Source organism: Ischnura elegans (genome assembly GCF_921293095.1).
Source record: "Ischnura elegans chromosome 13 unlocalized genomic scaffold, ioIscEleg1.1 SUPER_13_unloc_4, whole genome shotgun sequence".
Taxonomy (NCBI): Eukaryota; Metazoa; Arthropoda; class Insecta; order Odonata; family Coenagrionidae; genus Ischnura; species Ischnura elegans.
The window spans coordinates 9,424,482-9,437,531 of NW_025791660.1; the positions used below are offsets into that span (position 1 = coordinate 9,424,482).

The 13,050-nt window shown below is 34.4% G+C and overlaps 1 protein-coding gene and 1 long non-coding RNA gene across 2 annotated transcripts; one reads left to right on the plus strand and one right to left on the minus strand.

Annotated features, from left to right (window-relative positions):
• Positions 1-237: 237 nt before the first annotated feature.
• Positions 238-805, plus strand: LOC124173341. Its single transcript, XR_006868508.1, has 3 exons — positions 238-319; positions 608-657; positions 774-805. It is a non-coding gene; the product is annotated as an uncharacterized LOC124173341 (long non-coding RNA).
• Positions 806-3,485: 2,680 nt separating this feature from the next.
• On the minus strand, positions 3,486-6,035 carry LOC124173315 (piggyBac transposable element-derived protein 3-like). Its single transcript, XM_046552834.1, has 2 exons — positions 5,520-6,035; positions 3,486-5,379 (listed from the first exon to the last, which is right to left on the minus strand). The coding sequence occupies exons 1-2, from the start codon at positions 5,656-5,658 to the stop codon at positions 3,551-3,553; spliced, it is 1,968 nt and encodes a 655-aa protein (XP_046408790.1). The 5' UTR covers positions 5,659-6,035; the 3' UTR covers positions 3,486-3,550.
• Positions 6,036-13,050: the final 7,015 nt, after the last annotated feature.

Consider the following 13,050-nt stretch of genomic DNA (forward strand, 5'->3'; position numbering starts at 1 on the left):
ATCTACAGTCTTTAAATATGAGAAAGAGTTCAAAATTCTTAAATGTAGAATTAAAAAGTTTTAAAATATTTTTTTTAAATAATGTAATAAACTAGCATAATATACCACTCATTGTTGGAAATATTTCATTTTTCGATTTTAGGCCTGTTGCATACGCAATTCACTAGCGGAGGAAAATGGAAATGAAGTCCGGTATGTAAACTAAACCTTGCTACCTTGGTCAGTTAAGAGTTAGGGCGTCAATGAGGTTGGAATTCGTGTCAAATATTTGCTGTCTTTTCTGTCGAAATGCGATTGATTTTTTAGGTCCAATGTAAATGTGAGCTTTTTATGCACCTTTCCTTGATTATTCTGAAGTTTTTGCGTTGGCGTGAGTGATAGAAATTAACGTAACGTATTAGAAATTTGTAAATAACTGAGTGGTGTGTGCATGGTTTGTTTGAGGAGTGAACTGGTTTTATAGATAGAATGAGTTATTGCTGTAAAAATATGTGTATTACCACTGGGAATTTATCTGAGTCTTCATGAAGGAATTCTGAGGGTACTCCGTGCAGACTTTGCACGAAGAAAAATGAGTATTGTTACAACATATTCTTTTCAATTGCAGGAAGTCAGATAACTGGAAAGGATGCCTTAGGCGATTTTGTTGACTTACAAGTAAGTGAGGGTTTACATTTTATTGGTTTCCTTAGTTATTGTTTTATTCCGTTGTATGGGCATGTTTTCCACAGCAAGTCTGAAATCTCTTGCATATGTTTTCATTCCTTTCGTAGGTTGCTGTTGGAGATGGCCTGCCTGCCACTATATGCCCACTGTGCTTGAAAAAGCTCATCGAAGTCAATGATTTCAGAAATATTTGTCATGAATCGGACGCAGAACTGACAAAATTTTCGTGTAGAAATTACCTCAGGGTGAGTGCATCTAATTTTTTTTCATTGGAAGCCTCGTGTAACTTTCAAATATTGTGAAATCATTCTCGTAACCAGATATTAACTTGTTCGTGTTAACTTAACGTGGTGCCCGGCCTTAATAGTTTAAAGTTCATAAAGACTGGAATGAAATTTTTAATAAATGTTTGTACTTGTGGTTTCAACAGATTATAGCAATAACTTGAAAATGTAATTAATTGTGTATACGATAACGAAGTATACGACGGGCAATGTATTTGTTTGCACGGCACATTGACACGTAATGTTTAAATGTATGAACGCGAGAATGAACGCCAAAATACACCGTGTAACCACCCAACTTGTGCGAATGCATGCAGAGAAAATAAAACTTGTTCTAATTTGGTTCATGCATTCGTACATGTACCGTTCTGGTCCACAAAAATCATTCTCGAAAACGTACATTAACTCATACCTGATAATGCATCGTGTAAACAGGCCTAAATGCTTAGTGACTGCATCAATGTATTACATGAAAAAATAACTGAAAAGCACATCTTATCAGAGAACAAAACTTAATATAGCATTAAATTTGTTAGTTAACTATATTGAATGTTATGAAAGGACCTCGCCAATGATCGACGGAGCAGTGAAAAATGTCCAATTCCCCGCTTAGTGTTTCCGAATCCTGACGAGGTATTAATTAACTCGCAGTTGGTACCTCAATTGTGACGGCCGAAGTCGCTTTTTCTTGTGGTATAACTAAGTGTTTACAATCCTAAAAAGTCATGAAAGTGAATAATTTGAATTTACCAATGACCAACTCATAACACATATCAGTGAACGTGAAGAATTTTGTGGAATATTTTTTTTATATTTTTCTTTTGCTTCTTACCTCTTTGGTTTTACAACAGAGTAATTCAGCTTGCAAAGAATATCCAATGAGGCATTTCAACAAATCGATTTAAATATTTTAAAACAAGTTCAGAGAAGTGATTCGACATACCTGGCTATTTAGTGTACTTGTTAGTTACTATGTTACAATATTATATAGGAATGCCATTTTTTATATTTGTTTCGTAATTGATTGATTTAATAACTTTTTATTTGTTAAAATTATATATGTTAGATATACTTATAAAGTTTTATATATACTTATATATAAATAAATAAATATACTTTAAAATACTAAATACTTTTATAATAAATATACTTACATAAAGTTTTATATATACTTATATATAAAACTTTATGTGCTCGCGTATAAAAATTTTACTGAAATAATTTTTTGTTTAATAATGTTTTGTGTTCATAATATTGATGCAGTCAAAAATGAAAGTGTGGTATACATTTATTTGTTGGGGAGAATGGGCTCATTCCTATAGGTGTTTTATTTCTAAGAGATATTTTTGCTGTGAAATACTATTTTTTATGTATTTAGATGTTTTTCCCATGCAGGAGTCCTCATAATTCTCGCAGGGTATATTAAACTCTGTAGTGCTTTTTAAATCAGTAGAGGTCGTTTCATTACCGTTCTTGCTTATAGGTCTGTTTATTCCATGCATTTACCTGTACTAGTTATTATCTAAATATACGAACCCATGGATGTAAACAAAAATGCACCGTGTAACCACATAACTTGTGTGAATGCATGAATAGAAAATAGAACCTGTTCTGATATGGTCAACGCATATGTACACATTCCAGTCTGGTCTGCTAAAGTTGTTCATGCATTCACTCTATAACTTGTGTATGTTAATGTGTGGTGTAAACAGGTGTTAAAAATTTGAGGTGATAATTTTGATTCTCATGATATATTTTTTTTGTCTTCTTTTGTGGAAACGCTTATTATTTGTACATATAAGTTTTTTTTGTAATTAGACTCATGGATTAGATAATGGGATGTGTTTAATTTTATTGATCAATTTTGTTTAACCCTTTCGCTACCGCATTTTGGATTTTGATCCTAAAATTTTGAAACTTATATTTTTAGAATCAGCTATTTTTTTTCAATTTTTTGAGTTGTGTCTGACCTCTGTAGCACTAATGGTTTTAAAAATACAGATCGTCCTCTAAATGGGACATTGGGAACAACAGCGCCAGTTCCGTGGTGTAATGATTTCCAAAGTCTTAAAGTATTTAATACTGTAGAGCAGCCCTGACAGTTAGAAGTAAATTTTAACCCTTCCTTTTTTTCAGTGAAGAATGTGATGTTACTGTAAAGAAATAGAGATAAATTTTTTCACTAATTTATATAGTAATAAAACCAAACTTCAATGTGCGGTGAGTAAGATAATGCTGCCTTTTTTATTATTTTCTTTCACCCTGTATTAAAACTTTTTCTTAAATTTCAATTTTTTCTGCAAACATAAGAATAGGAAAATAGGGGACGACGAAGAAGTTTTGTTTACTTGATGAGTAATTGTCACCACCTTTATAACTTTTGTTATGTGCTCTATTTCTTCTTTCATTTGTTTGCTTGTCAGCTCAAACTTTTCCAATATCATGCAAATGTTAGACCAATAAAATACCAATAAATAAAAATAATCATCCATTTATATGATGAAAACAAGTAACAACAAATTGATTAGAAATAAAAATTTAGTGCTGGTTTTATTTTTTAAACATATTTTCTCTTTTCTTACAACGGCGTGACACAATTTTTACTTTTTCACGTGATACTCATGGAAACAATTTTTCTCACGTGCACAACATAAATTAATGTTACATTTTGTGCATATTATATATGTTTTACTTTTGCATCCGGGATTTTTGCATCTGCCAGTGCTTGCGACATTCTTAAATTCAGGAAAATGTCCCACATTATCAAATCTGATGTCATCTATCGGTTTTAAAATTTGCTTCCTTCTTTTTGGAACTGTTGGTGAAATGACAGGGCAGTTGGATGGTCGACCGCGTTTCTTCCCTGCAGTCGATCCACAAAGAACAAGACTTTCCGCAACATAAAGTCGAAAAGCCAGCAAGTCTAAAATTTTATTCTTTGGCAAACCAATTGCTTCTGCATCTGATCTATAATTCAACCAAGAATTAACCACTGCAAGATCAAATGCATGGTTGGCCATCCGAAGTGTCCACTTCCTGGTTCGGATTTTTGTCTTGTGAATGGCAAGTAAAAAGTCGCATTTATCAACCCCTCCCATGCTTTCATTATAGAGTCTAATGCACTCAGGTCGATCAATTTCAATGAAGGCATTGGTAGCTCGATCCCACCGTTTACATTTGTCCATAGTCCCGATACCTTTATAGTTGGAGCCTACATTTACAGTGTTATTATCTAGCCACTTCGTGATAACCACTGACCCATCATTACTCCTGACCTCTTCGGCGTAGCCTCGTTTTTGGTTCTTCTTCACCTTTGGATCATCTGTGAGAGGAGGGTTTGAAAATCTATTGATTCTTATGGTACCAATGGCGTAGATATCTTTCTTCAGTAAATACTGGAATAAATGATAACTAGAAAAATAATTATCGAAGTAGAGGCGGCAATTCTTTTGGTCAATGCGCTCTGCGAGTTGCATGACTACTGACGGCCCGAGACCAAAATCCTTGTATTTTTCTTGAATTTCTGTACTACTACCTTGGTATAAAATGAAGTCATATACAGTCCCACTTTCCCCGCAAAGTGCGAATACTTTTATACCCCACTTAGTTGGTTTATTCTTGATAAACTGTTTCACGTTAATTTGTCCTTTGAATCCAATCATTTGTTCGTCTACACAAAGGTTTGGCTCGATGTCAAGGTTTTTACATTGAGCTCTGATAGATTCATAAATCGGTCTGATTTTCCAAAACCTGTCATTAGAATTAGCTGGTTTCTCATTCACATCTGTTACATGGAAAGCTTGCCGAATTTTATGGAAGCGATTACGACTTATGTTGTCTAAAATGAGTGGAATACTGAATTTTTGGTTCCAAAATAGATGTATCTGCGGGTAATTGAAAATACCCATAGCCAGGTTTACTCCGATAAAAACTTTCATTTCTCGCTCATTTACCGGTGGGAAATTAGCCACATTTGTTCGAGTCGCATAAAGGTTCGTTTTTTCCACCATGTCTTGCACCAAGTCATCTGTTATATAACGCTGAAAATATTCATAGGGCGATGGGAGACTTGTGACTTCTTTAGGCGGTAACTCATAAAAGTTTATGGCATGGGAGTCAAGAGGACCTTTTGTCCAAGAGATGGATTTTCTGTCAGTTAAATTGAGAGAATTAAAAATTTCCTTGCGAACTGCAGGATCAGGGTTTGGTGGCTGTCTTGGAGCCTGACTGCTCTGATGTGATTCACTGGTACCTTGACTACTTGATGCAGATCTTTCCCTGTTTTGCCGCTGACTTGTTGATCTCTTTTCTCTGGTCGAGGAGCTTGAAGCCTTTGAAGTGGACGGCCCAGGAATGTCCTCCGGTAAATTTATAATTTCGTACACATCAACATCATTATCATCTGATGGATTATCTTCATGGTCTCCACCTGATTCAATCAAAATCATTCATAAAACTCTGAGAGGAAAATAAGGTAGCTGACGTGACGTGAATCTAGGGTCTTAGTTATTGTAAGGTAACTTTATCAATTGAAAGGCACACAGGAAACAGGACGAGATATTTTCTTACCTTCTTGATCAATTACAGCTACTTCATTGACTGCGTCCTCATCATCCGAGAGATTTTCTAAATCGGAAGTATCACCATCACTGATTAAAATGTTAACTATTTGTTCATCCGACAAATTGTCATAGCTTAAAAATGACATTGTTCTCTAAATTAGAACGTTAAGTTTCATAAAATCTCCGAAAAACAAACACAAGCCGTGAGCACGCACTTCCTTTCACAGTTTGTTTACTTTGATCGCTGACCGGAAACAGGTGGCGTTGAAAATATTGTCCTCTATACGGGACGATGTTTCTATAGAGTATAGAGGCTTCAGAAATCACTTCTGATTGATCTAAAAAATCACATGCACTCTACCAACGTATCTCTATTTAAAAAAAAATAACCGAGACTTTTATCAATGTCTTAAAGGAAATAAAAAAATGCTAAATTTGTTACGTCCGGTCACGTAGTAAAACAGCCCGGATATCCCAATTGCGAGAGTTGTAAGTAGTTCTAGATACGCCGAGTAGGTGGCAGCATGATACAGACCTCATCAATGTAGTGTCCTCTATATGAGACAAAAATATTAACAGGTCCAGAATAGGTCCCTAGTCTATTTATCTCCATTTTAAGCAACGTCCTCTGTATGGGACAATAGAGCGAAAGGGTTAATTAATTTTGAGTACATGGAAAATTGTTTGTTTTTAAAAGTGTTACACTCAAAGTTAAGGTTATTTCTAGAATCATATTTGCGCCCATTTATTTACTGATGGGATGTGGTTTTTTATACATCAATTTTGTTTATTGAATTTGGATTACATGGAAAAATTAATGGCTGGTGTAGATTTCAATGAACTACTTGAATGGGAATGTCTTCTTTTCTAGTCTATTTTGTGATATTTTGAAATTTTATTTTAATGGCTGTCTTCGCAGGCAGTTCTAAGTACATATTAGCAGTGAATGACTTTGTTGAAGGAACAAGTTGTGATAGTTCATGTAGCAATTACTGAGTCCAAGAGATACTCAATGGCTTCCACTTGGTCACATTTCATCTATGGTCTTCAAATATGAAAAAGAGTCAAAAAATTCATTAATGTGGAATGAAAAAAGTTCATGTTAAATATCCATGTTTAAAATAATGCAATGCACCTCAATAATAGATCACTCATTGTTGGAAATACCTCATTTTTCGATGGTAAGCCTGTTGCATATGTAAACCTCTAGTGGTGCAATGCGCAAATGAAGTCTGGTATCTAAACTAAACCTTGCTAGCCTGGTCAGTTATGAGCTAGGGCGTCAATGAGCATGGAGTTCGTGTAAAATATTTGCTAATGTGAACTTTTTATGCCTGTTTCCTTAATTATTCTCAAGTTTTTGGCGTTGGCATACGTCATAGAAATGAGTGTAATGTATTAGAAATTTGTAAATTACTGAGTATTTGGTGGATGATTTGTTTGTGGAGTGAACTGGTTTACAGGTTGAATGAGTTATTGCAGTGAAAAACACAGGTATTAACATTGGGAATTTCTCGTAGTCTTTACAAAGGAATTGGGTGCTCTCCTCAAATTAGAAAGCTAATTTTTTTCAAGTTTAGATGAGCAAGTTAAAGTTATTAAGGTATGCAAAATAATATTTTTGCATATAAAATATATATGCAGTATAAATAATTCATGATTCTCTATATTCTTGTTGCTTGAGAGCTTCAAAGTTCGGAACAATTACCAAATTCTTTCCTGCCACAAAAACGCCCTGTGACATCAGCGAGTAAGCAGACTTGCTCCATGGCAATAACAAAACAGAAACAATGATAACAAATATCTACGACGATAATGATTCATAACTTGAAGGATGTGTCAAAAACAGTTGTGAATATTTTAAAGTTTTTATGGTGCCTGTATTGTGCAATGGTTGACTCCAACTTCGTAAAGACGCATCCTGGGAACATTCTGAAGGTAGATTAATTCATGGCCACTTATTTCTTCTCCAGTAATGAAGATTTATTTTTGCAGAGTTGTGAAGCCGCAAAATTGAAATGTGACATAAATTAAATCATTAATCTCATTCGCTAATAATCTAAAGCTTGGTTTGTGTCTCATTTAACTACTGTCATTTACTCATTGCTTTTAATGTGTACTTGGTGCAATATTGGAATATGTGATGTTAACGTTTTGGAGAAATACAACGGATCATATTTTACGCTGATTTACTTAGCATTCCTAAGGTCTGAAAGAGAGACATACTGTGCTTCTACCGTTTGTTAGGTTCAAGTGTTAATAAATTTGAACGTTTGCACTATTGAGGCTAAGGTGACACCATAACATTAAGTGACAACAATAAGCTTATACTGTGGTAGTTGCCGTGGATGAGGAGGATGAGAAAGTAATAAGCGCAATTTGTCAAGATGGTGCTGCATCTTCCAGTTTGCATACATTCTTTAAACCTATCAATTATTCAGGATAAATATTTCACATGACTGATGATGGAATTGACGTATAAAAAATTAATTGTATTGAGAGATACATAGGTTTTTCTAAAACTTGGACAAATAGTCTACTGGCACCACTTAAACCTATTGTTTACTGGCCTCTGATGACACGCTCAGCCAACATGGCAATGGGTCATTTTGAGCGCAAGATTAATGTATAATTTTCAAAGTGAAATTCTACAAAAAATACGTAGCTTAGAGAAGAACTGCTTTCACTTTAATTTACGGTACGAAGGATATTTTTTTATCGCATAATCATTCATTTTCAGTAGAATTCCCCATTCCGAGGGTACCCCTGTGCAGGCTTAGCGTGAAGAAAATGATTATTATTACAACATATTCACTTCAAATGTGGCAGGCCAGATAACTGTAGAGCTTGCCTTGTATGATTTTGTCTACTTCGGAGTAAGTGAGGGGTTACATTTTATTGATTTCCTTAGTTATTGTTTTATTCCATTCTATGGGCATGCTTTCCACGACAAGTCTGAAATGTCTTGCATATGATTTCATTCCTTTCGTAGGTTGCCTTTGGAACTGGCCAACCTGCCACTTTATGCCCACTGTGCTTGAAAAAGCCCATCAAATTCAATGATTTCAGATATATTTGTCATATTTTGGACGCAGAATGTTATCTGAAATATTTTGCAAAATTTTGTGTGGAAATTTCTTCAGCGTGATTGAATCTTTTTTCATTGTAAGCCCTGTGAAATCATTCAGGCAAGCAGATATTAACTTGTTTGTGTTGATGTACCGTATAGCCCGGCCGGCTGTAGTTTCAAGTTCATATCAACGGGAATGAAAAATTTAGCGAAATGTTTGTATTTGTGGGCTCAACAGATTATAGCAATAGAAAAAGTAACTATATCTTGTATTTGATGAATCACTTGCCACGAAGGGCAAAAAATAATGCTCAGTGACTCCAACAAAGTATTAGGTGCCAAATTCACGAAAAAGCAATTCAGTTAGAGATCAAAATTTAATGGAGCATTAAAGTTTTTAATGAATAATGTTAAATGTTATGAAAGGACCTTTAAAATTATCGACAGAGCAGTGGAAAATGTTCAGCATTCAACAAAATACATGAATTGATTAATTTTTGTAAATATAACCTGTAAATTTGATGTTTGAATTGAATGAAACAAATATCTTGAATTCAATATTCTTTGAGTTATCACAGACAGTTCCGTCTGGTTTTAGTTTTAGCTCATTATAATGTTAATAACCCAGCGTTACTCACGCGAGATTCCCGATCGAGGTTACTTGTGTGGGGTGCTCCTGACACCACATAGAACATTTTTAAAAAATGGGTTAGACAACATTTCATTTGAGAAAAATTGCTAAGATTAATGTATTTTTAAGTATAGCGTCATTGAATCTACAATGGGTCATCCTATAAAAGAATAAACAATTTAATTATTGCTATTATCAGTGCCCAAATGCAATACAATAAAGATGTACTAATGGAATTAGATTTTATAGTGAATGAATGTAATGGAAGGGAAAAATTTAACTGAGTTTATCATTTAATCATCTGAAAGTAAATATTATGATTTTAATAAAGTTTTACTTGCAGTTTTAATTTGAAGGTAGAGTGTCATCCTCACGGCAGACGTGACTCACAATTGCGCAGAAAAACGATGCTTGATTATAGTGTTGACATGTCTGAAACAATGACCACTGTGACCTGGTGTTCCATCTGAGAAATATTTGTTCACACTTCCAATACGTATCTGATAATACTTGGATTATCCTGAGACTATACTTGGGGGTGGTGTTCCCCCCAAAATTTATAGCCTAATCCTCATCTGTCTCCTACAAAAATTACTTCCTCAGAATCTTCAATATGCACAGTGAGTAATGTTATCATGGCATTAGCACGGTAGTCCTTTTCTACTGCCTGCTGACTCATATTTCGGCAACTTATTCAAGTTTCGTAGTCTAGGTTCCTAATGATGACAAACATATATTGATATTTTTGCACTTTATTTTCCTTGTCACTGATCCTTAGAATTTTTCTTACAGTCCTTGGAAATATAATTCATAAAGCTAAAGCACATCCAATTATCGCACGAGAAACAGAACAATTTTGTTTTAATGTCTTTATTCTGCGAACGTACGATACATTACTACTTCTTTATTTCTTTGCTTGATACCACTTTCACGTGTTGATAAATCAGCGAAATAAGCTGTCTTTCTTTTTTGCTCATTTGAGATTATTTTATTTCCGATCTTCTCCTTATGAATGACTACTAACTCCCTCACAAATGTTTTTGCAGGAATTTTGATCTATACATCTTGCTTCCTAGATTTATGTAATTGTACAGACTGTCCCTAGGGTCATGTGACATGCTTGACCTCTAATTTTAGTAACTTTTACTCCAGCAATATTCGTGAAAATTGGCATACTTATGGGGAGAGATCCTAAGTTTTGTTGAGTGCAAGCAATGTTTTAGAATTTTTATTTTTTTACCTTACAATGTGGGCCCAAACCAAAATTTTCAATGTTAAAAAAATTGAGATAGAAAAAAGTCTGAATTTCATTGATCAGGATGTTAATTCTTAGGTTTTCGGACACGAGGAAACCGATAATAACATTTTGTTCATGAAAATTCAACTGTTGAACCAGTAAGGTCACAGTCAAGGACATAAGGGTGGCAAAAAGAATAGCATAAAATCATAGGTGTATGTTGTGATTTAATCTAATCACTCATTAAATCAATCACAGACTTTCAACGAAGTCCAATTTATTAACACAAGACATATTAAATACTAAGTCTTACAACGTACTGTTGACGTGACATCCGGAGCGGTAACCAGGGTGACTACTACTACACACGACTCACACTGCGCAGTCCCTGTGCGCCACAGGTACTCACAACATCTCCCTTTCCTTCAATAAGTGATCGACTTCCACAATTAGTCGCTTAGGTGGTCTCACCTCTCGCCCAGATCTTTTGGTATAATCATTAACAGTGGGTTTATTTACAATAGGTTCATTGCCATCATATGTACGTTCCTTCTCTGGGTATTTCACATATAACCCAGGTACATCATCATGAGACCAATAATTCAGGGATTAATTATTCACTTTTATGTGTTGCCTGGTTCTCCTATATCTTTTCCCAAATACATCAACAATTACATACGATCTTGGAAAACCATTTTTTTTCAACAATACGACCCCTGAACCATCTTGAGCCGGGTGTTTTTTTAAACCATATTGCATCACCAATCGACAATTCCTTAAAATTTTTTGTATTTCTGTTGTAATAATACATCGGTTTTTGTGACTTCAATTCAAGTACATCTTTCATGTTTTTAACAACATTTGGTCTAAGTTCATGTTTGCTGCTCAGTAAATTTGTATTTAAAGATCTTGAAAATAACAGTTGAGCAGGTGAAGGACAACTTTCCTTTACAGTATTTCTTAAATGTAACAACGCTAAATAAGGATCCGAACCACTTACATGAGCTTTCCTAAAAAACTTTTTAATGGTTTGTACAGACCTTTCAGCTAAGCCATTTGAACGAGGGTAATTTGGACTAGACATTACATGCTCAAATTCATACTGTTTTGCAAAATTTTTAAATTCAGAGGAATCAAACTGTTTACCACCATCAGTAATCAATACAAGCGGAATTCCATGTCGCGCAAATATAGAGTTACAATGATCAATGACAGAACTGCTTTTCAGATCAGTCAACAAAGCTGTTTCAATGAACTTAGAGTAATAGTCAACAATAAGTAGATAATTTCTACCTGCATAATGAAAAATATCTGCACCTAGTTTTTGCCAAGGAAAATCAGGTACTTCATGTGGTATCATTGGTAAATTACTATTAGCATTGCTAAAACTAGCACAAGCTGTGCACTGTTTGACTTTAGCCATAATTTGAGAATTCATCCCAGGCCAATATAAAATATTTCTTACTCTATTTTTACAGAATTCAATTCCTAGGTGACCCTCGTGTATTTTTGTTAACATTTCTTTGCGTAGTGTTTCTGGAACAACTACAGCTTCATTTTTAAATATTAACCCATTTATAGTATGCAAATCATATCGCACATTCTAAAATGGTAATACCTTAACATCCAGTGACTTTTTACAATCTGGCCACCCTTCTTGTAAATATTTTTTTACAGATCTAAGCACTACACCCTTTTCAGTTTCAGTTTGGAATTGTAACAATTTCTTATGAGAAATAGGTAACATATCAAAATTTAGCTTCACTTGAGCAACCATTTCCTCATTAAGATCATCTAAATTTGAGTCTTTTTCTTGTAAAGGACTTCTGGACAATGCATCAGCAATATGCATTTCAGATCCCGGTTTATAATGAATATCCAAATCATAACAAAGTATTTCTAACATCATCCTCTGTAATCTGGGTGGGACTGATGCTAAAGGTTTTTTAAATATGGAGACTAGAGGTCGATGGTCTGATTCCACTATAACCCTCTTTTCATAAATGTACTGTCTGAAATGACAACATGCAAATACTATGGCATACATTTCTTTCTCAATAACTGCATAGTTACGTTGCGCCTCAGTTAATGACTTGGATGCATATGCTACTGTCCTTCCCTCTTGCAGTAACACTGCACCAACTCCATAAGCTGAACTGTCCACTGACAAGACAATTGGTTTGTTGATGTCAAAATATTTGAGAACGGGAGCTTCACTTATTTTATCTTTAAGCTTTTGAAAAGCTACATCATGAATTGAATCCCACATCCATAAGGAGCTAACTTTTAAGAGATCTCTTAGTGACGAAGTTAATTCAGAGTAAATAGCAATGAATTTAGACTAATAATTTGTTATGCCTAAAAATCTCTGTAACTCTTTTTTATTCTGAGGTTTTTGCATTTCTTGAATAGCTTTAGCTTTATTTGCATCAGTACTAATTCCTTCATGTGACATCCTGTGTCCTAGAAACTTGATTTCTTTCACACCAAATGAACATTTGTTCAAATTGAATTTCATCCCATTTTCTTTGGCTACTTGCATAAAATTCCTCAGTCGCGTATCATGCTCGTGCTTAGATTTTCCCCTCACAAGTATATCA